The sequence below is a fragment of the Centrocercus urophasianus genome, unplaced genomic scaffold (assembly GCF_019232065.1).
Source record: "Centrocercus urophasianus isolate 14NV4802_14NV808 unplaced genomic scaffold, USGS_Curo_1.0 seq_707, whole genome shotgun sequence".
NCBI lineage: Eukaryota > Metazoa > Chordata > Aves > Galliformes > Phasianidae > Centrocercus > Centrocercus urophasianus.
This window is the reverse complement of record NW_024885319.1, coordinates 20,931-43,944: the sequence shown is the minus strand read 5'-3', so window position 1 is coordinate 43,944 and position 23,014 is coordinate 20,931. Positions and strand designations below refer to the sequence as shown.

Genomic DNA, 23,014 nt, shown 5'->3' with positions numbered 1-23,014 from the left:
GGGAAACACATGTATGTCAATGCACACACATGCACACACACACACGTTGCACATTTGCATGCATACAAACATTCACATGCACTCATGCACATAAGCAATTTGAACCTGCATGTGCTGATGAAAAGGCACACAGCTATGCACACATGCATGCATGCAGTACACTGATGCACACAGTGATCCATGTGCAGATGCACAACACAAAGCACTCAGTGCAACACAAATGCACATGCATGTCTGTGCCAACACAAAGGCATGCAGATATGCACACACGTGCACACACAGATGTGCACTGAAATCCATCCCCATGCCAAAATGGACATACGGACATCCCCAGCCCCACAGCCACATTCATGTACATGGGTGCACATGTAGTCAGAGGCAGACATGCATTTGCACACACACACACACACACACACACATGCACTGACATCCATCCCCATGCCAACATGGACGGACACACAGACACACGGATATCCCTGTGCCCACATGAGGACATACAGATGCACACATGTGGAGGCACACACACATGTACACACGCACATGTACATGGACACAGATGTGCACACACACACGCACATACACAGATGTTCACATACACACGGAAGCACACACACAGACACATGCACACACACGAACGCACATATGTACACACATGCACATGCACACGCACACGTAAACACACACGCACACACACACACGCCTTGCACAGCACGCACTCAGCGCTATGTGAGCACACGGACGCTCCAGCAGCACGGAGCTCAGCCCGGAGCTCAGCCCGGCTCCGTCCCGTCTCAGCCCTGCAGGATTTGACGGCAGCTGCACGAGCCGGATCCCCCCCTTCTCCTCCCACCTCCCCACATATTCCCCCCCCCCTGCCCAGCACAGTCTCCGCTTCCCCGCCCCGCGGCGGTTCCGCACCGCCCCCGTCCTGCCGCCGGCCCCGCCATGGCGCGGGCGCTGCGGGCGCTGGGCGAGCAGCTGCAGGCCGAGGCCACGTGCCCGCTGTGCCTGGAGCTCTTCTCCCAGCCCGTGCTCACCGCCTGCGGCCACAGCCTGTGCTCGGCCTGCGCTCGGCTCCTGCTGGGCTCCCCGCCGCGCCCCGCCGCCTGCCCGCAGTGCCGCGCCGCCGTGGAGCCCGGCTCGCTGCGGCCCAACTTCCCGCTGGGCGCCGTGGCCGAGCTGGCGGCCGCCGTGGAGGAGGCGGCGGGGGAAGAAGCGAAGCGGCCGCGCTGCCCCGAGCACGACGAGGTTTTGGAGCTCTTCTGCCACAGCTGCTTTCGGGCGCTGTGCCCGCGGTGCCCCCGGGAGGCTCCGCGCTGCCGGCATCGAGCCCGGCCGGCGGAGGAAGCCGCGACGATAATGAGGGTAGGGGGACGGGAAGGGGAGTCGGGGGGGGTAACCCGGTGTGGGGTTCCACCCCGTGGAGCCGCGGCAGCTCCAGCTGTAGGTGCGCGGGTCGGGGTCCCCCCTGGGCGCGGAGCCGGGGTGCCTCTAGCGTTAGAGGCGCAGGCTGGGAACCCCTGTGGGTGTGTGTGAATTCTGTGCTGAGCGCGGAGCTTTTTTTTTTTTGGCCGTGGGTCTGGGTTTGTTTGCCCTCAAGGCACAGATCTGGGGGTCCTTTCAGGCAAAAATGTGGATCTGGGCCCTCTCCGGGCACGGGGGCGCAGGCCGGGAGTCCCCTCTAGGGGCTGGTTGGGGTGTCTTCCAGACGTGGAGCTGGGGTCCCTTCTGGGTGCAGGGACATGGCTCAGGGTCCCCTCTAGGCACAGATTTGGGGTCTCTTTCAGGCATAAATATGGGCCCCATCGAAGCACAGGCCTGGATCCCAGGCACAGGTTAGGGTCCCCTCTACATACAGATCAGGGTCCCATCTGGGCACAGGTTCTTGTCCCACTGGGCACAGATAATGGGGCCCAATTCAGGTACAGATCTGGATCCCTTCTCAGCACAGGTTGGGGTCTCTGCCAGGCATGGAGCTGAGGGTCCCCTGTGGCACAGGGGAATATAATGAGGTCCCCTCTAAGAACTGATCTGCGGCTCCATCCAGGCAGAGGTCTGGGATCCTATCTAGGCACAAATCTCTGGGCACAGGTCAGGGTCCTTCTTGGGCATGGGTCAAGGTTCTCTCCATGTGGAAGCTGAGGTCCCTTCTGTGTGTGGGTTGGGGTGTCTGCCAGGCATGGAGCTGGGATCCCCCCTAGGCACAGGAGCACAGGTTGGGGTCCCCTCGAGGCGTGGATTTGGTGTCCCTTTCAGGCACGGCTATGGGTCCCATCTACACACAGATCTGTGTACTCAGTGGGCACAGGTCAGGATGTGCTCTGAGCGCTGGCTGGGGTCCCCACTGGTCACAAGCATGTCCCCTCTGGGCACAGGTTGAGATCTCTTCCAGGTGTGGAGCTGGGGTCCCCTCTGGGCACAGATTTTGGGTCCATTTCAGTCACAAATATGGATCCTACCTAGGCATAGCTCTGGGCTCCTGCTGGGCTTTGTCTTGGGGCTCTTTTTGGACGTGAGTCTGAATCTGTTCAAGGCACAGATGTGGGGTCCGTCTCCATGTGGCTGGAGGTTCCCCCTGGGGCAAGGATGGAGGCCCATCCCCAGCTGCATGCTGGCTCCCAGCTGGCCCTGGGCTGTACTCCATGGCCCTGCTGCTCTGCTGGGGCTAACAGTTCTCCTGCCTCTTCCCTCTGCCTCCTCACTTCCCCCAGCCCCTCTCACCCCTCTGCAGCCCCTGAGCTCCCCAGCGCCCCATATGTCAGTAAGGCACTTCTATGTCACTCCAGAGAATTTAGGAGCACATTTGAGACACAGCTCTGCTGTTGCTCCAAACCTCTTCCCACAAATCCTGCTTCCAACACCAAAAGTTGTTTTTTCCTAATTAAAAATACCCACAAACATCAGGGTTTCCACATGACGCCGTTCCAGACGCAGCTCTGGCCAAAGCAGCTGCGTGCCAGGTGCTTTGCAGCCATGCATGGTGTGCTCGGGGTGAGCTGGAGGCTGGCACTGAGCTCAGCATTTCCCCTTGGGGTGAGCTCACAAATACACCACACTCACCCCATGCTGCACAGCCGTGTTGTCTCCATAGGGCTGTTGGGTGTCACCGTCTTGCAAATGTAATGCTCCAAGTGCTGAAAGGATTTGCTTTTTCCTTTTTTTTTTCTCCAGGAAACACTCCAGAGCAATCTGGCATTTCTAGAGAAAGAGAAGGAAGAGTTTAATCCCGAAGGAGAAACCAGAAGTAACGTGCTGATGGTGTGTGCCCGTCTCTGCCCTGCGCTCCCTGCCCGCTCACCCACCTCTTTGGGGGTGCAGCCCTTCTCCCCATTCATACTTACCTCCTTCTCCAGAACAGCACTGCTGTTTCCTCTCTCCCACCCTGTCCATCCTTCTATATGTCAGTCCCATGTCTCCATCCATACATCCATCCCATCTCTCCTTCCAGGTGTCCATCCCATATTTCCTTCCTTATGTCCATGCCGTATCCCCTTCCATACGTCTGTCCCATCCATCCTGCTCATCCTTCCGCTCATCCATCCTGTATATTTTTCCATATACCCATCTCCTATGTCCTGCCATCTGTCCATCCCGTATAACCTTCTGTACATCCACCCTTTTCCCTCCCAGCCTCTGTCTCCTCGCTGTGATCCCCGTCCCCTCCCCGCAGCAGACGGGGTGCTCAGGGCCGGGTGTCTCACAGGGGACGGTGGCCTCAGAGCAGCAGAAGCTTCGTGCTGCCTTTGAGCAGCTGCAGCAGTTTCTGAAGGAGCAGGAGGGCACTCTGCTGGCCCAGCTCGATGAGGCACACGAGAGGCTGATGGAGCAGCACCAAGAGTACGTCTGCCGTGTTTCAGAGAGGAGGAGGCTGCTGGAGGAGCTGGTTGTGGAGATCCAGAAGAAACGTGACCAGCCGGCAGTTGAGTTCCTGACGGTGAGGCTGTGGTTGAGCTGAGGGATTTGGGTGACAAATCCCGGTGTCAAGCTGCTCCCCATCACTGTGCTACGTGCTGGAATTCAGCGCCTGGGGGCTGCGCTGCTCCGCAGTGCTGTAAGCCCTGACTGATGCTTTCTCTCTCCCAGGATATTGCTGGCATTCTGGACAGGTAAGAACTGTGCAGAGCACTGGGCAGGTGCTTGGAAACCTGCTGGATGCTGAGCAGCAGCTGCCAGGAGGAGGTGGTTTTGCCCCCTAAGTAGTTAGGACCTAAGTGTGATGTGTCGGTGCCTGGGACGCACTGTGACCCCAGCCAGGCCCTGGGGAGTTGGGTGACATCTGTCCCCTCTGTTGTGCCCGTTTCCCTCCTGGCTCTGGATGTGGGCTCCCTGCAGGCTGTCTCCCCCAGGTGCATGGAAGCGAAGCTCCCTGTCCCAGAGCCGGTCTCCCCAGAGCTGCAGAGGACAGTCAGCAACCTGTGCAAGACGAGCGAGCAGGTCCAGGCTGTGCTGGGTGACTTCAGAGGTAAAAAGGCAGCGAGCGATGCTGGATTTGCAGCCATGGTCCCAGTGGGCTCCAGGCTGAGGCAGCTCCCAGATGGTCACCGCCAGAGCTCAGGGCTGCAGTAGCTGGAGGTGGGCTCTGCTTCTGACCCACACTTCCCAGAGCCCTCATGCATCTCCCTTTCCTTCCTGCAGTGAACCTGCTGAGCAAGTTGGACACAGAAAGAGGTAAGTTTGCTTAAGCTGGTGGGACAAATGAGAGAAAAACATTCCTGAAATGTTTCCTTGCCCCCTTAGGGCGGTGGTGGGTTCAAGGCATAACATTTAAATGCAAAGGCCACCTAAAGCCGGGCCTCTTGCTTTTGCCTGCTGTACAAACTCAGGTCAGCCCTGTGCCAGAAACCACCCCGAGGTGCCCAACACCAAATGACAGCTGGGCTGCGCTGGCTTGAGAGATCTTTTCATTCTTGTGCCATGATCTGGAAGACTTATGGGCCTATGCACACCCTGGGCCAACTTTTAGGCACAGATTGGAAAAGCCTTGTGAGCAATCCCAGCAGCATGGTGGGGTTTGGGGCTGTTGTGTTCTGGTTGAAGCCATTTGCAGGCCGGCTGCTCCCTGCCCTCAGCATTGCAGATGATGAGTCTCAGTTTCCCCTGCACTGGGGTTTGGGATATGAGGCTCCAGGGCTCAGTGGAGGGCCTGAGGTGGTGGCACTGAGTGGTGACACCTCTGAGGCCCAGGGTGACGTTCAGTGTGGTCACGCAGCTCTGCAGGGAGGTGGCCTGGGTGCTCCCCAGAGCAGGGCTAGGAGCAGCAGAGCTCCCCATCGCAGCAACCAGACCTGCCTGGCACAGCACTGCCTTGCAGCCTTACTCTGGGAAGCAGAGCAGCTCTGTCATGCTTAGACCTGGCTCTGTTCCTCTTGTGGGACTGACGGGGAGAACAGCAGGTACGCCGTGCCCCATGTCTGTGCCCCCTGAGGAAGCTGTGGGTGCTGCATTTGTGGTGGGTCATGGTTGGATGCTGTACCCGTAGGACCTGTCCCAGCCCAATGGAAGAGGAAGGAAAGGTGCTGGCTGGTTTCTCAGCAGGCAGCAGGCTGATTCTTCTCTGTTGTGCATTAGTGAAGGTGTTGCTGGACCTCGAGACAGCAAGCCCGTACCTGACCATCTCAAGTGACTGCAGAACCCTGCAGATAGCAGAAGGACAGCAGGACCTCCCTGACACTCCCAAGAGGTTTACGGGCACCGCCAGCGTGCTGGGATCTGAGGGCTTCACGGCTGGGAGGCACTACTGGGAGCTGGAGGTTGGGGATGGGAACAACTGGGCTGTGGGGGTGGCCCTGGAGTCTGTGCAGAGGAAGGAGCCACTCAAGGTGGCTATGGAGAAGATCTGGGCCCTGCGGATGGACTGGGACAGCAGCTACACAATGCTGACCATGCCGCCCACCCCGCTGAGCCTGGAGGAAGAACCACGGCGCATCAGGGTCCATCTGGACTATGAGGCCGGGCAAGTAACCTTCTACAACACTGACAACATGCGACAGATCCTGCAGTTCAAAGTCTCCTTCAGCGAGAAGGTCTTCCCTTACTTCTGGCTCTGGCTGCCAGGAACCTACATCAAGCTGTGCTCCTGATGGAGTCGGTCACCCCTGCTCCCCTGCCCACGTCCTGGGTTGATGAGCATGGGGATGGCACAGCATCCATGCAAACTCACTGCACCTCTGCCCTGGTCGTTGCTGCACTTCCTCCTGCTGAGTCCTTCAGAGCATTAAAATCATTAGAATTGTAGAATCCCAGCATGGTTTGAGTTGGAAGGGATCTGTAAAGGCCACCCGGTCCAAATCCCTGCAGCACACAGGGATGCCCGCAGCTCCACCGGTGCTCCCAGCCCATCCCGTCTGTGGCGCCTCCAGGGATGAGCACCGCGCCTCTGTGCAGCGCCTCAGCACCCCGAGCGTGTGAACTCCCTCCTCACATCCACGTGGATCTCCCGTTTTGGTTTGCAGCCATTTCCCTTTGTGCCATCCCACAGCCCTGCTGCAGAGCCTGCCCCCTTCCTTACAGCCCCGCAGGGTCTGTGCCCGCTGTGGGCTGCCCAGGTCCCTCTGCTGGTGTGTGCACGGCACGGCTCGGTGTCACGCGCTGCCGAGGGGCCGTTTGTGCTGTTTGTCGCACGCGTCTCCATGGCTCTGCATCTTTCTGCTCCGCCGCCATCTTCCTGCGGGCAGTGCTTGCCGATCGCTTTCACAAAGATCTCTTTTGACCAGAGGTGACACGGGGAGAGCTCGTTGGCTCGCCAAGGCCCGGTTTTTGCCTTATATTGTGCGAGTTTTTCCTCATCTTCCCTTTTTTTTTAATATCCTTACGGGACGAGTAGGGATGGGGCCAGACGCGTCTCTGGGGCAGAGGACTACATTTCCCAGCATGCGCCGGCGAGGCGGGCAACGCGTTCTCCGGCGGCTGCACGCCGGGAAATGCAGTTCCGCAGCCAGGTCAGTGGGATAACCTCTCCCTAGTGGGATAACCTCTCCCTATTGGACAGATCGCCTGCCAATCAATAGGGAGTCGGCTCCTCCCTCCTCTCCGATTGATCAGAGGCGGGGAGAGCTGAAGAGAAAAGCCCTCCCTCTCCCCGCGCCGCTCCGAGGAGGCTTCTGATTGGTGGAGAGGCGGTTTGGCGCCAGCGACGGGTAGCGGCCGGGGTCAAAGCGGCGCGGGCAGCGCTGACAGCAGGACGGTCGCGCTCTGCGCTGCTCGGCCCCATGAATCCCGCACCGGCCGCCTCCCGCCGCCGTCTCCCGCACGTCTCTTCGGCTTCACCCGCCGCCGCGGTCAAGTCTCTCTTTCCCACCGAGCTCTCGCCGGTCTCAGATCTCCGCCTCACTATGGAGCAGCTGGGACACGGGTCAGTCAGAGCCCACCGAGGCCCTCTTTTACCCCCTCGCCCCTTAACCGGCGTCTCCGGGTTCTCCGCTTTTCCCCTCGGCTCCGGAGCGAAGCCTGCAGGTCCCTCTCCGCCCGCTTACAGCGGCGAGGCCGGCAGGGCTTCCCTCGCAGCCCCGGCCTGGGGCTCTTCACGCTTCGCTCCCCTCCAACGCACGGACAGAAAGGAGCCCTTCCTCCCTGCCCCTCGAGTACCGCGTTCACAACGCCGTATTCCAGCCCCCTCGACTTCCTCCCCAACGGCGCCTCGAGGCCCCGTTTCTCCCCCCTCCAACCTAACCCCCGAGGATTTCTTCGGTCCCTAATTCCGCGGCCCAGGGCTCTCCCCGCTCCGTACCCCCTTACGGAGCCTTCGATGAGCCTTTCCCCACCCCCTTTTTCCCCATCCAAACCGAGGCCTCCAGGATCTCAGCAGCCCCCAAACCGAGGCCTGGTGATCCCCCACCCCAAACGGAACACGGGGCAGTTCTTTCCTTGCCGCCCCCAAGTCGAGACCCCGCTCCTCCCGGCCCTCCTCCCAGCCCTACCGTGTCTCTCCTTCCCCCTGCTGCTCACAGCACCTCTCGCCTCCCCTCCCTCCCCTCCCGCCCTGCTCTCCTGCCCACACTCGGTGCCGTCCCATTCCCACATCCCCACGTGCCACCATCTTCCCTCACTCTGCTCTGGCCGTCTCATCTCATCCCGCTGTGTGGGTGCTTTTCCTGCTCTGCAGTTTGCTTCTCCTGTGGCTCCCTTCTCACTCTGACCTCCTGCTCAGTCCTGAGTGCCCTGCCGGTATTTCTCCTTTGCTGCTTGCTTTTAGATGGTTCTTATTTCTGTATTCAGCCCTGTGATCCTTCCCGCCTTCAGATTCCAGGGATTCCTGCTGAGGATTCCCACCGGGCCCTTCCATGTTGGGTGTTCTGCCCTGTGGCTTTGCACCCCCACCTTGTGCCCTGTTTCATCTTCTGAGTTGATCAGTACGATAAGAGCAGCCCCACTCGGTAGCTTTTTCCCCCATTTAAAGGTGATGCAGAGGAATGCTCTGCGTGATGCTTGTATTTTCTGCACCAGGGCTGCTCATGTGTGTGAGCAGTGCGTGCCCACAGTGCTCCTGCCCCCAGGAAGTGGGGGGGCTGCACCCATTGATGTTGGTGGGCAGGGAAGGGCTTGGGCTCAAGTTTGAACTTGAACTACTTCTCTGCTTCAAAAAAAAACACACCAAAAACAAATCCCCAAAACCAAAACAGGCCAAACCCCCCAGTTCTCAAACTCAAAGCTTGTTTTCTATATGCGGAACAATCATGAAATCAGTGCTGGAGAGGAGGTTACAGTCCTGGGAGAGATAATGGGCTGTTGATAGGGGTGTTCCCAGAGCACAGTTTGGGAGGTGCTGCTGTGCCCCCAGGCACCAATATCACACTCCACAAAGTGGTTTTAGTCCTGAACTTCTATTGCAAGCTGTTATTTTGTTCTATTAAATCCTTTGTTTGTGAAGACGCAAGAGCATGAGAGGCTCTGAAATGGTCAGAGGAGGAAAAAAAACCCCAAAACCTCCTGGTTTGTGTTGTGCAGAAGGCTTGGTGGTGTGGTGCAAGGTGACTGAAAGGGCCCTCAGTCCTGTGCTGTATGTCTGCTTTCTTGTGCTCCTGTTTTGTATTTCTCACTTAAAAAGCATTTAAAATTCCTTCTTTTACAGTCAGCATGAAAATACTGCACAAGACCTGGGAAACAAGAGTGCCAATGGTTTGCAAAGAACAGTGTCCTCAGAATCAACAGACTCAGGTATGGTGTTCTCAGTGAATCACGAGGAAGTAATGGGAAGCACTGCACTCTCACTCTTCTTACAGTTTTGAATACAGAAATAGTGCTGCCTTTGGTCCCTGCAGCCATTTCTCACCCTCACACTTGCGGAGGAAGGCAGGCTTGTTTCTGTTGCTCAGCAGGCCTCCTGCAGCCCGTGTTTTGGGATGTTTTCTCTTCCAATTGTCCTAGACTGTGTTTGCAGTGAGGTTTGCATGGAGGAAAAACTGGTTCTGGCTCCAAAGGGGGCCTGGCAGAGAGAGCATTTCTTTTTGCTTCTTATCACAGAATGCCTTGGGTTGGAAGGGACCTCAAGGATCACGAGGCTCCAACCCCCCACCAATGCAGGGCCACCAACCTCCCCATTGCACAGCAGCCCAGGCTGCCCAGGGCCCCATCCAACCTGGCCTCCAACACCTCCAGGGATGGACGGGGCATCACAGCCTCTCTGGGCAGCTGTTCCAGCCCCTCACCGCTCTCACAGCACACAACTTCCCCTGACATCCAACCTCCAGCTGCCCTCCCTCAGCTCCAAACCATTTCCCTCGTCCTGCTGCCATCTCCCCTTGCACAGAGCTGACTCCCCTCCTGGCTGCAGGCTCCCTTCAGGCACTGCAGGCTGCACTGAGGTCACCCCGCAGCTTCTCTTCTCCATGCTGAACAAGCCCAGCTCCCTCAGCCTGTCTTTGCAGGGAGGTGCTGCAGCCTCTGAGCATCTTTGTGGCTCCTCTGCACCCTCTCCAACAGCTCCCTGTCTTTCTTGTCCTGGGGGCTCCAGACCTGGACACAGCACTGCAGATTGGGACACATGAGGGCAGAGCAGAGAGGGACAATCACCTCCCTGTCCCTGCTGCCACCCCTCTGCTGATGGGATGATGATGAATCCTCTTAGGATGACTGTTAGATGTGGCTGCTGACCTGTTTTTTGCTCTGTGCTCCAGAGAGGCAAACTCCACTGTGTCAGTGCTGTGTGCTGATGCCCCGCTGCTCTGCGCTGTAACAGCAGTAGGCCTGCACCTTGTTGGGAGTGGGTCAGCCCTTGCCGAAGAGCTGGCTGAGGATGAGTGCTGCTCAAGGTGGCTGAGGCAGGCTGCCCCAGTGAGCTGGTGCTGCCCTGTGAGTGCTCATGGCTGTGCTCTGGAAGCTGAGGTTGCATTCTGCTGCTTGCTGTTGGGACGCAGCACGTATCTGCCTTCAGCTCACTATGGGACCAGATTGAGTCCCCCTTTGGAGGGTGATAACTGAGGTGTTGGGCTGTGGTTTCTCTCTTTAAAGGCAAGCTCTGCTACCCTGCTGTGCATGCTCTCATGGAGGCTGCCAAGCAGGGTTTCTCTTGTGGCTTGGGTTTTGTCTGTGGCTTTCTGCTTGTGTGTGCTGATGTGACTCTCACAGGCTGGGGAGCTGTTGTAGTACAGATGCTTGTTGAGAAGTTCTCTTTATTTTTCTTCTTCAGATGAGGTGGCTTTTATCAGTGGAAATGAAATAAGGTATTACCCTGTGACTTGTGGAGTGGGGAGAGCTTTTGATGTGTCACTGTCTGTCCCAGTGATGGAAATCAGTGCTTCCACCTGAGTTTCTGCACCAGAGTCTCTGTGCAGTACTTCAGCCTTCAAAGGAAGCACTAAAAAGCAAGTGCAGTTGGCAGGCTGCATGGAGATAAGGACCTGAACTGGCTGCATCTCTGCTGCTTGGCTCTCTTCTCCTCTTCCCATCTCCTTAGCAAATCACAAGTGTTACAGAATACTTAGGATTAAGGTGCTGAGCTGGGTGCCTGTCGTGTTACTCAGGTCAGTTCTGTGTGGCTGTGGGCTCAGATCACAGAGGCTGTATCTGGCAGTGATTAGAAGCTGCTGTGTGGTGGTGATGTTGTGCTTGTGCTGTGCATGGAGTGCTTGCCTTTATTTCGGTGTGCTGCTGGGTGCAGAGGACAGCTTTCTGTGCCAGTTTCAGTCTGAACTCAGCACCTTTAGAGGAGCCTTATGGCCATGGCCAACACCTTGTGTTCCTGTGGGCCGAGCCGGGGCTCACCATGAATTGCTGTCTGTTCTGCAGGTTGTGCCTTGGACTCTCCTGGCACTCCGACCCCCAGCGACATCAGAGAGGAAACGTACGTAAGCAGCTGCTCAGCCTGAGCTCAGCAGCTTCACGTTGTGCTGTTAACAAATGTGGGCTGATGAGAGGCTTGACGTGGCTTCTCCTTTGCTCTGATTTTACCTTCTGGAAGGCTGTGCTCCCAGCTCTGCAAGTGCAGGCTGCCTTGCTGTGCTGTCTGCCCCAGAGCTTGCAGCTCAGTGAGCTGAGGCAGCCTGCAGTGGAAGCTGCAGTTTGCTCTGGGTCCTTAACTGGGTGCTTCTGCCTGGCTGTGTCCTGATTCCGTGCAGTTGCTTTTAGCATGCAATTTGTCTCTTGATCAGCTGTAAATGAACACGTTTCCTAATCTTCCATCCTGGGGGTGGGGGGCAGATGCCTTTGGTCCTCAATTTCCCCAGCTTTTCTCTTGGCACCGGCTTCGTGTCTAATCAGTGCTGGAAGTCCTTTGAGGAAAGGAGGGAGAGTGGGATTCCAGCAAGAGCTTTGAGAACCAGGGTGGGATAAGATGGCCATAAATACCTTTTGAGATGGACAGCATTATCAGGAAGCATCTGGCTTCTGTTTGCTCTGTGGCTTAAAACAAGGTTGATTTTTGAGCATGCTGTCCTTTGTTGTTAACTGTGGGGCATTTCTCTTTCAGATTTGAGAAGGCAATTCTTGCATCTAGCAGGCTGAAGTAAGTATTCTCCTGTCTGACTTCTAGTCACTGCTGTGGGTTTGCTTCCAGCCTTATAGTCCTGCAAAAAGGGAGCGTTGCTCTCGTTACTGCCTTACCAAAGGAAATGTTGGAAATAAAAGTGTTCTTTCTCATTGCAGCCTTCGACTGCCTCTCAGAAGAATACATTCACTGCCGGTGAGTGAGGAGGTGCTGACCCTGCAGGAGTGTTAAAGGGCTTGCTGTGCTGACTGTAGTTGGGAACCTCCCACATCTTGCTCATTTACGCTCTTCTAGAGCAGCTGTTATGGTATTGATTGAAAACTGAAAGCTGGGGCTTAATGAACTTGAAATCTAGTTTGTGTGTTGGCTGCAAGATTTCTCCTGTGTAGCTTTGTCTGTTTGTAATGCAGCTGAAACCCCTGCACACAGCCTGCACTCACTTGCAAGGGAAGAGCTCACAGTGTCACTAATGCCCCTCCTGTGCTTAAGATGTACTTGTGCAGAGGCTGCACTGCGTGGTGCTTAACTAGCACTTCTGTCTGCACTGTACAGCAAAGACTCCTGGGCTCCAGTCCTGCTCTGAAGAGAAGCCATTCGGATTCCACGGATTGTAATGCTTTTCAGCTTTTAGAACAGAATGAGAATAAGGAGAATGTGAGTACTGCATGTCTCTGGAGGTGGTGTGCTGTGAGAGGCGGCGCTGAGGAATCAACACTCCTCGTGGGGTGGGAGAGGTTTGGGAGCTGCTGCCAGGCTGCAGGGCATCACAGAGCTTTGTGCAGCTCAGCTTAGAGAAAGCTGCAGCAAAGTGGACGGCGCTGATTGCGGTGACTGCAAGCTGATAATAGGTTAATAGCAAGGAGGGAGGCTTTAATTGTACAGCTTCTTCCTCCTTGCTGTAGCACCTGGCTCCTCTTGGTCTGCGGCAAGGCAAAAAGTTTCCATAATGCTGTCTGGGTGATGGTGCCTCCAGGAGGCTGCCCAGATCTCCATACCTTCTTTCAGCCCCAATGTGGGGAGCTCTGGTTCCTCAGCAGCACGGCTGGGCCGTGATCTTTGTGCTCTGGGAGGCCTTGCTGCTGGCAGTGCTGTGTGCAGGCTGCTGACAGGCCCAGCGCCGTCACCCAGCAGCAGGCGAAGTTCTGCTCAGCAGGCTGCAGCTGCCTTACCGTGGCTTCTTTAGCAGAGAACAGAAGAAAACCAAAATGCCTTGAGCCTGCAGGTAATGGGGTGAGAACTTGGTTGTGTTAGGTGAATCACTGAATGTTTTCAAAGCAAAGATGTTACAGTGCACTCAGACTGTTGCTGTTTGGCAGCGGGGAGCTTGAATTCAAAACGTCAGGTAGCTTAAATGGGGAGAAAGGAGGTACAAAGGTCCTGGCAGTGTGCACAGCTCATTGTTTTGGTAAACTGATCGCTTTCCTCTCTTCAATTCAGGAATCATTTGAGTTTAAGAAGCCAGCCAAGCCAGCTTCTCGGAGTTCTGCACACATCCATGATGGGAAGAGTGTTCTTGGCCAAAGGCAGAACTCAGCCCTGGCTGAGGAGGTAAGCACCTCAGTGGTCTTGGTAGTCATTCTATCCTCTGCTACCTGCTGGCAGGAGGAAAAACCGTGTCGTGGCTGTGTTCTGGGACAGTGCTGTTAATATCATCACTATTCACGTGCCCAAAAGGGAAGCTTATGTCTGTCAGATGTGAAAATCTGTATTGTTTGGCTGAGACACTGGGCAATGCTGAGCTGTGGCTGTGGCACAGAGCATCCAGTGAGTGGATAGCAGTGCAGAGTAGATGCTGTTGGATCCTTGCACAGAAACAGAGCCTGGGGCCGAGTCCTGTCTGTGCTTGTTGAATCTGGTAGTGCTTCATCTCAGTGCTCCTGACAGAGTTGGTATTAATTCCTGTTCCTCTGCCATCATCTGTTCCTCTCCTTCATCCCTTCACTATCCAGTGTTTCCAGATAGGGGCCCTATTAATTGACCAGGCTGATGGACCAAATAAAGTATGGGGGCTTGGTTTGGGGTTTGCCCAGGTCAGTGCATTCGAGGTGCAGGATTAGCCACTATCTTAATCACCATGGTGAGATGGCACTCTTTCCATCTGCAGCATCCTGCTGTAAAGAAGAGGAATGTAGTTAAAACTAAACGTTCTGTCTCAGTTTCCCAGTCAAGAAATGCCCACGGGTGAACTGGAAAACTACAGGCCAGCTTTCCTGCAGCAGCCTTCCCTGACCTGCTCTGAAAGCGAAGATGACGACGGATTCCTGGAGCTCTTAGACGAGCAAGATCTGAAAGTAGGTGCAAAAGAAATGTGATGCTCTTCTCTCTGTAACATGGAGTAACATGCACGTTCTGGTGGTAATTCAGACTGCAGGTAGGCAGGCACGAGGGGTTCCTGAGAGACTCAGGGGTGTTTCTCAACTCTTCCGTTGTAGCGTCTGTTCTGTGCTGATCCCTCGTGCAGGTGATGGGGTTTGCTTGGTGTGTGAGCAGCAGTCAGAGAGGTATTGCTGTTCCTACTGAGTTGTGGAGCCGTGGAGGATGACTGGAAGAGTTGGTGTTTTCTTTAGGAACTCACTGAGGGAGCTGAAAGTGATATTTGCTTTCAGAAGTCCAGTTCCTACTGAACTTGACGTGCTTAAGGCTTTGGAAGGGCGTCGTTTTATCAGTGAACGAATTGATTTAACTTCTCCTTTCCAATGGGGCTCAGCTCATCGCCCAGTGAAATAACAGCTGGTAGCAGAGTTCTTAAAACTGCTCAGGCAGCTGAATTCAGCTGTAAAGTTTGCCCAAGCTTACAGGAGCTTCAGGTATTTACAGCATCTGTCAGCAGAGAGGCAGATGAGAGTGAACTGTCTTTGTTTCTCAGAACGATGAGGAGATGCCATCGGACGTGGCGAGCCTCTGGACCGCGCCGCTGGTCAGCAGGAGGCCGGACAGCCGGGTGAGTGCTGTGCTCACAGAGCTCGTGGTGCTCTGATCCTGTACCTCAGCCACAAAACAGGGCAGTGTGAGACCCCTGCAGGACTGTGTTCCTGTTAAGCCTGCTGCCTGGGAGGCTGTGCCAGTGTAGGGCAGTGCTCTCAGTGGTGTGCATCCACGGGAACTTGCTTTTTACACAGACACTTAGAAATGGGGGGAGAGCTTGACTTCCCTTATCAGATACTGGCGTATCTTGAATACAGCTCTCACTGCCTTACCTGGAATGCCTGTAGCCCAGACTTCAGGTAATAGACTGTGAGGGCAATGCAGGGTCCAACAGCAGGCTCAGAATCTGCTGTTGGATGGTCTGCTGGTTGATACAAAGCATTCTGCCAGCACACAGCCTTGTGCTCTGAGCTCGTCTGTCCTCACAGCCAGAAACAATTGTTAGTGGGAATGTAAGCCCCCAGTGTAGGTGGTCCTGAGCACATCCTGCTGTTGCTGTGCTGTGACAGCACCTTAGATGAGCCAAACTTTACTGCAGTCATATCACATCGTCATATCGTATCATATAGAATAGTTGGGTTGGAAAGGACCTCAAGGATCACGAAGCTCCAACCCCCCCACCAATGCAGGGCCACCAACCTCCCCATTGCACAGCAGCCCAGGGCCCCATCCAACCTGGCCTCCAACACCTCCAGGGATGGACGGGGCATCACAGCCTCTCTGGGCAGCTGTTCCAGCACCTCCCTGCTCTCACAGCACACAACTTCCCCTGACATCCAACCTCCAGCTGCCCTCCCTCAACTTCAAACCATTTCCCCTTGTCCTGCTAATACCATATCATCATATCATGGAATGACTTGACGTGGGAGGGACCCTAAGGATCATCAAGCTTCCACCCCTCTGCTGTAGGCAGGGCTGCCAGCATTTGATGCTAGGCTGGGTAGTCTGGAAGTCTGAGGCCTGCTTAGTTTCTCATCTTGGTTTTTGCTGGACATCTTCTCTGTCTCTCCCCCAGGCCAGGCGATGCCGCCTCTTTGGCTCTTCGTCTCTGCCCAGTGGTGTGAGCAGAACCACCCAGAAAAGAATGGAGAGGTCCCAGGAGGAGAGTTCTCCAGGGAAAAGCAAGAAGAGGAAAAGCCTGCCTGGAGCACAGTCTGAAGACTCAGTGGTTGGTGGCTTGGTGCTGTGGTGCAGGGGTCTCGTTTGTGAAGGTCACTGGGGCTGAGCTGCTGAGCTTACTGGGGGAGCTGCTGCTCTGATAGTGTGGTGTGGGGCTGACGGAGGTGGTGCAGGGGCTGTGTGCTCTGAACCCTTATTGATCCTAAGGGGAAGCTGTGCATCAGGCTGTCAGTAAATGCTGCCTCTTCTCTTACCCTATGGGGAAGGAGTCTCATACCATCAGTGTTTGGCATTCATCTCTAACCTCTCTTCTTCTAGAACACAAAAATAGTAAAGACGCAATCCTCTGCAGCAGAAATTGAGAGCATTTTGGCCAGTGACCAGAGGGACCTTATTGGTGACTTCTCAAAGGTAATCACGTGCTTTGGTTTAATGGTCTCTTCTAGAGAGGTGAAGTAAAGCTCTTCCCTTCTTCACAGTGCGTCCCCAGTCCCTGGGGGCTGCCAGTGGGAATGGTGCTCTCGTAGGTCAGTCCTGAAGTGATTTCTGCAAGATCTTCAGTGCAGGAGCCAAAGAAAAGCTGTGCCCCTGAACCCTGGGGTTGTGGACTTTTGAATGTTACGCTTAGCTCCAGAAATCCTTGTCAGTGCAGCATGTTCTGAAGCTGACTGCTGGGTGCTGAGTGTGTGGCTCACGGCTGAAGTGTTCTCTGCTGAATGCTGTCTGTTTTCTAGGGTTATTTGTTCCACACTGTTGATGGGAAGCATCAAGATTTAAAGTACATTGACTCAGAAATGGTACGTGCTCTGGGGACAGCGAGGCATTCTTTACTTCAGTAATTAAAAAAGCCCTCTAAACAATTAAAGTGCTTCTTTCTTTTTTCTTTTCAGATTGTGTCTGTCCTGACTGGGAAGTTTGCAAGCTTCATTAAGCAGTGTGTGATCATTGACTGCCGCTATCCGTACGAGTACGAAGGAGGACACATCAAGGTGTGCTGTGGTAGTGGGAGAGCAAGGCAGAGCGCGTGGAACGGCAGCCCTGGGCTCCCGGTGTGCCTTTGTGCTGTTTGGTCTGCACACACACCTGGTTTGTGCTCTGTAAGGGGGGGGAACTGCTTCCCTTCTCCTGCAGAGGAGGAGACAAGTGGGCAGGCAGCTCCAGGGCAGGGTGCATCACCTGCAGTGCCCAGCATCCTCACCTCTGAGGTGCTGGTAGGAGTACGATGCTTCACTGAACGCATGGTCTTTTGCTATAGAATGAGTGGCTGTGGGGGTGTTGTTAAAGCTTGTTGCTCTTTAAGCTTGCTGCCCCTCTGCAGTACAGTGAGTGAGATCCAGCAGGCCGCCTGCAGCTGCTGGTGGGGCTCTCTGGGATGGCAGGCAGTGCGGCACTGGGCTGCGTGCGGTGCCTGCTTTGCTTTGGGGCTTTGTCCCCAGTATCAAGAGAGGGTTGGCACGAGTGGGATGGCACCCATTGCTTACCGGCTGCCTTCACAGGATGCTGTAAACCTCCACATGGAGGAGGATGTGGAAGATTTCCTGCTTAAGAACCCCATCCCTCCCTCCAAGAACAAACGGGTGATCGTCGTCTTCCACTGCGAGTTCTCCTCGGAGCGGGGGCCCCGCATGTGAGTTACCCACAAACCCCACGTGAGCTGTGGAGGGCAGGGGAGGCACTGCTCCCCCCTGCAGCTTAATGCCATCTTTAACACGGGGTCTCGTCTGCAGGTGCCGCTTTGTGAGGGAGCGGGACAGGCTGGGGAATGAGTACCCCAACCTGCATTACCCTGAGCTCTACGTCCTCAAGGGGGGGTACAGGGACTTCTTCCTGCGGTGCCGGGTAAGTGAGGCCCCCTGAAGCTCCACGTTTCTGCTCTCAAAATACCTGAACCTCAAATCAGACTTTCTGTGGAGCAGAGAGTGTTTTTCCTGGGGTGTTTTTCTTTCTGCTGTTTCACAGCGCAGCCCTGCACTGAGAGCAGTCAGAACTTGGCAGCAATAGTGCCTTCATTTCTCTAAGCCAATTCCACACCTCAGAACTGCCTCGCTGCCATAGCCAGGAGACTTTTCCTTTGTTTCTAGAGTAAGATGTGAAACTGTTTTGTCTTTCTGTAGCAACTAGGAGTTCAAAATATTACACAGAGAAAGTGTTTAAGACTTTTCTCCTAGACTTTGCAGGCTAGGTGAGAGACCTGGCAGTAATTGCTGCATGACACATGGAAACCTCAAGCCTTGTGCTGTACTAAAAAAGCAAAATCAGAAAACTTGAGCTCTGAGTTTCCAACCTATCCTTCCACGGAGGAGACCAATAAGTGCCAGTGGCTCTTCCCATCATGGTGCTCCTCATTCTGCTTCTGCAGCACTTCAGTCACTGTATGCCATTTCTCCCTGTCTGATGCTATGAACCATGGCCTGCCTCTCACTTCAGTCCCTCCCAGGGCCTCACACTTTGGACCATCTCTCAGATTCTCTGCTTGGAGAACTGCTGCAGTTCCAGGCAGATGCGAGATGCTCATCCTCCCTGCGCCCATGTTTGTGGGGCAGGGCAGTGCTGTGTGCTGCTCCCCATGTGTGATATCCCAGCACTTGGGTTGCTGCTGTTCACAGTGGTGGATGCTGCTGTGCTTTGGCCCTGTGTGGCTGTGGGTGTCTCAGGATTGTTCTGGCTCTGGGCTGGAGGGCCTCGAGGTGGCAGCATGGGACAGCTGATGGCGGAGTTCCATGTGCTGCTCTGTGAGATGGGGGCTGGCTGAGCCAGACAAGCAAGTGTTCCAGATCTGTATGACTTCAGGGTGAATGCTGAATATACTTTGCTTGCTTGTGCTGTGTATTGAAGTCTGCCAAAAGGCTTGAGGTGAGAGCTCTGTCTGCAGGGCCAAAAGTGCTTTCTTTGGTAACCCTCGCTTCAGAAGTAGCTGTAATCTGAAGATCACTGGGCCTTGCTCATCAGTATCTGATGTGGGGCTCCTGTGTGGTTTGTTCTGGTGGCAGTGGTGTCAGCAGCTCTGCTGGCTGTGCTCAGAGCCTGTGACACAGTCAAATGAGACCAGAAACGAACGCGTTTCTTCCCCCAGAGCTTCTGTGAGCCCCAGAGCTACCGCCCCATGCACCACGAGGACTTTAAAGAAGACTTGAAAAGATTTCGCACCAAGAGCCGAACCTGGGCCGGCGAGAGGAGCAAACGGGAGCTGTACAGCCGCCTGAAGAAACTCTGAGGGCCAAAAAAGTGAACAAAGACTGCACCCCGTGGCGGGGGGAAGGCTGCAGCCTGCTCCTTGCTGGTGGTTATCTGGTGTTTGCTCTCATCTCTTGGGGAATCCAATCCCATCCTGCTGGGAATGCTGCGGTCACCGCTGGAACTGAGCAACCTGGGAGCTGGCTGGAGCTGGCTTTGGGGCTGTGTGCTGCTCCATGGGAACGACTTTGCACATCACCACATCCCCCAGCTGGTGGAGGAGGCTGCGGTGCCGTGCGTGGGGCACGGCTGGGGCGAGCAGTGAGGGTCTTTTAGTGCTGGTAGCTTTTTAAATGCCTTGTTTTAATTTAAATACAGTCCGACCAAGCTTAATGGTGCTGCAGTTGAATCATCTGGGTTGTGCTGGAGGCTTGGTTCTGCTGTAGGGGGCAGGGATGGGGTTCATTCTTTCTCTCGGCTTTGATTGGGTTTTGGTGAGGTGAGGAAATGGTTCTTTACAGCTGGGGCTCCCACGTGGTGCTGCAGGAGCCCTCCAGACAAAACCCTGTGGGAAATGGTGTGTTTTGTGCTATCGTGTTCTCATTTACTGAACTGCTTTATTTCCTAACGACTTGAATGTAGCTGCTGTTCTGAGGAGGGTGGTGCTTCAGAGTGGGCAGCTCCTGGGACCTGACGTGGGTTCTGATGATGTGTGATGATGATGGGATGGCGTGGGGTGGCTCAGGAGGGCTGGGAGCCCATGCTGTGTTCCTGTGGCCGCTGGGCATTTTGTTGTCAGACTTCTGAAGGCAGCACATGGATCCATCAGTGTGCCTCTGGCTGCTCTGCAGCCGCTCCTGCTGCTCTGTATTTGCCTTCAGCCACCTCTCAAGCAGCAAAGCTTCTCCTGCTGAGAAATGGGAATCCTTCTGGAGGGAAGAGGAGTTCTGCAGCCAGCACTGCCTCTAGCAGGGCGCTCCATCGCCCCCCTGGAACAGGACTCACGGTTCCACAGAGCAGCAGGGCTGGTGCTAAAGCTGTGCTGCTGCTGCTTGTGTCACAACCTCAGTGACAGCAGGGCAGGGCTGCTGCTTTGCTATGGCTCTGCTGTGCTGCACGGAGCTCTTCCTCCATGCCCACGTGGTGCTGCAGGAGCGTGGCCTGGCAGCTGTGCTGCTCCCATTGCAGACACCTCACAGCTCAGCCTGCTCTGTGGGAGCCCCTTTCCTGTGCCCTTCTGCAAAAAACAAACAAACAAAAAAAAATGGTGCCTTAGGTGGAATTCTGACTTTATCTTGTGTTTTGTTTTTTTTTTTTTTTTTAATGTTTTTTAAACTGCTGTTCACAGCTTGCAGAACAGGGAGGACGGATTTGAACTCCAACTTCTCATTTTAAAACAAGAACAACACCAGCTCGGGTTTGAGAAGGCAGCACCATCAGCTGGGTTGTAGGGCAGCAGCCAGTTCTGCAGGACTGCTGTGTGCTGAGGAACACGGGTCCAACGTTACAGCTGTCATAGCTGCAACCCAACCATCCCTCTGTGTGAGCCTTGATTGTGCAAAAAGAAAAAGCAGCAGCTGGCAGCTGTGTTTGAGGGGCGCTGCTCTTCTCTGGCATCACTTCTTGCCTGGTCTATGGTCTAAAAGCGTTCTGCTTTTATCGTGCCTGCAGTCACACTTGGTGTGAGCCTCTCTACCTCGGCTCCTGCCCAGCTCTCTGCCATGCAGGAGCTCGCTGTGGGGCGGTGTTGCTCCTCTTATCCTGCCCAGATAGAAGCGTGCTCCTGCCTTTGTCCCGCTGTGCTGTGTGTACTGGGAGTCCTGGGCTGTGGAGGAGAAAGCCGTGTGTCCGGCTGGGCTCTGTGCTGCGTCAGCCTGCAGCTGTAATAGACGTCTGCTGGTGCAGAGAATAAAGTCCTTAAACTCTGACCTCTGTCTGCCTCTTTCCGTGGCAGAAGGGCTGCAGCTGCCGTGCTGCCATCGCTTTCTTCCTCTGCTTCTCTGCTCCTGGGCTGGCCTGGAGCTGCAGCTCTGCAGGCGCAAGGAGCAGAGCCCTCTGTTTCAGAGCTGTGCTCCCATTGCAGTGGGGCTGGAGCTCCCTGCTGGATGCAGAGCTGCTCTGTGCTGCACTCTGTCCCCATGGAGTGCCTGAGAGCGCTGTTATGAGGGGCTGAGTTAAGGGCAGAGCACGCGGGGCTGCAGAGCAGGTGGCCCACAATGGGGCTGTAAAACCTGCTTAAAAAGCAGCAGTGACTTCCAATCCTCTGGGGGCTGAAGCAGAGAGCAGGATGGGTTTGCTTGTTTTTATTTTTTCTTGCCTCCATCTGTCATCCTTAAAACTGATGCTGAAAGCAGCTTACGGCTTCAGTAGCTTTTGCCACAAAGCTCAGCACTCGCTTTCCCCTTGCTGTGCCTTTGTGGCCCATGGGAAGATCTGCATTTTGCAGGGTCTGCAGCTCGGGGAAGCAGGGGCTGCAAAGGGGCGGCAGCTGCAGGCATCCTGGCAAACCTCCCCTCTGTGTTTCCTCTGTGCTGCAGTTGGGCAGCAGCTGGGCTGTGATGCAGCACTGCTGTGGCTCTGCTCGCTCCTGGTCCCGTGTTCTGCTTTTGGGACGGCGCTGTTTGGGCTGCAGGCAGGGCGTGCTGCCTGTGGGCAGCTTTGCAGCTCTGCAGCCACGAGAAGACGTCCCCGTTTGTTTCTGTTGGATGAACTCTGTGGCGATGTTTGCTCGGGCTTAAGGCTGAAGCAAGGAGCCGTAAAAAGGAGACTCACTTCAAAAGAGGAAAGTGGAAGGAGGCCAGGAGGAGCGCTGCCAAGTTCTTTCTCTTTCCATCGGTGCAGGAAATCCCCAAAACTTTGGGCTTTGTCGCATCAGGAGTGACAGCCTGACCCCAGCTCTGACCCACACAGCATGGCCACTGTGGGGCAGGGAACGGTGCCAGCCTGACTCGTCCCCTATTAGCAGCGTCCAGCTGGGAAGTGTGGGCAAGAACCGAGGCAGGGCTTGGAGGGCAGCACCAGCATTAACCTGGGCTGAGTGGGAGCTGCGCCGCAGCCCTTTGGCATCGCATGCTGCTGCCCATCTCCAACATGGCTCTCTCTAATGAGCCTAATCTGCCCCAGCCCAGAGCCATCAGTCCTGCCAGCATGGAGACACTGTGCCTGGAGATCCAGCTCCTCCTGAAGAAGGAATCCATGCTTGAAGATTCACGCTGTCCCACGTTCTGAGCTTCCCCCTTCTGAAGCAGTGATGGCTTCACAGGAAGCAGCGCAGCAGGCACAGCTGTGTGGTGGCTGTCCCTCTCTGCTGGCCCAGTGTCCTCATTCCTTGTGGCTTTGTTTCCACGACCATCCTCGGCCCATGGAGAACTTGTCCCCTTTTGTGGCATTATTTTGGGAAATGGGTGAGCAGGACTGGTATCGAGCCAGCATCGCCCCAGGATGAGTGCAGGGGACGTTTGTGTGAAGCACTGGGAGCACAGCAATGTGCCCAGCTCACCTCCGGCCCATGGGGACAGCAGCAGGGAGGGATGCTGCAGCCCTTCCCTTCTCCTCCCATTGGGAACCAGCAGGACAGTGGCCACGCAGTTGGCTGTGGGGCTGCTCACGTGCCAGCCCCAGCTGCAGCACCAGCAGCCCTGGTGCGACTGCAGCGTGGGATGGGGACAGCCCGAGGGGGGCTTTGTCCTCAACGTGGCAGCTGCTCACAAAGCAAACGTGGCTGTGGCCTTGGAGACCGCCGCTGCCCACACCAACAGCCCTGGGGAGAAAGGCATCCCCAGCAGCACACAAAGCCACCATTGTCGCTCCTGCGTTGCGGCTGAGCTTCAAACAGCGAGCGGCTGTCGCGTGTCGGCGCTGCTGTGATGCCGACGC

At 55.5% G+C, this 23,014-nt stretch overlaps 2 protein-coding genes across 2 annotated transcripts; both read left to right on the top strand.

Annotated features, from left to right (window-relative positions):
• The first annotated feature begins 945 nt into the window (after positions 1–945).
• LOC122170537 (E3 ubiquitin-protein ligase TRIM7-like) lies at positions 946–6,234 on the top strand. Its single transcript, XM_042837475.1, has 7 exons — positions 946–1,365; positions 3,172–3,258; positions 3,704–3,934; positions 4,084–4,106; positions 4,347–4,462; positions 4,636–4,668; positions 5,569–6,234. Exons 1-7 carry the CDS (start codon positions 946–948, stop codon positions 6,078–6,080), a joined length of 1,422 nt encoding a protein of 473 aa, XP_042693409.1. The 3' UTR covers positions 6,081–6,234.
• A 974-nt stretch (positions 6,235–7,208) lies between these two features.
• On the top strand, positions 7,209–19,531 carry CDC25A (cell division cycle 25A). The gene is made up of 16 exons (XM_042837476.1): positions 7,209–7,351; positions 9,068–9,153; positions 11,224–11,278; positions 11,903–11,938; positions 12,079–12,115; positions 12,473–12,574; positions 13,358–13,468; positions 14,077–14,211; positions 14,787–14,861; positions 15,861–16,013; positions 16,283–16,375; positions 16,699–16,761; positions 16,855–16,953; positions 17,461–17,591; positions 17,692–17,803; positions 19,038–19,531. Exons 1-16 carry the CDS (start codon positions 7,209–7,211, stop codon positions 19,176–19,178), a joined length of 1,572 nt encoding a protein of 523 aa, XP_042693410.1. The 3' UTR covers positions 19,179–19,531.
• Positions 19,532–23,014: the final 3,483 nt, after the last annotated feature.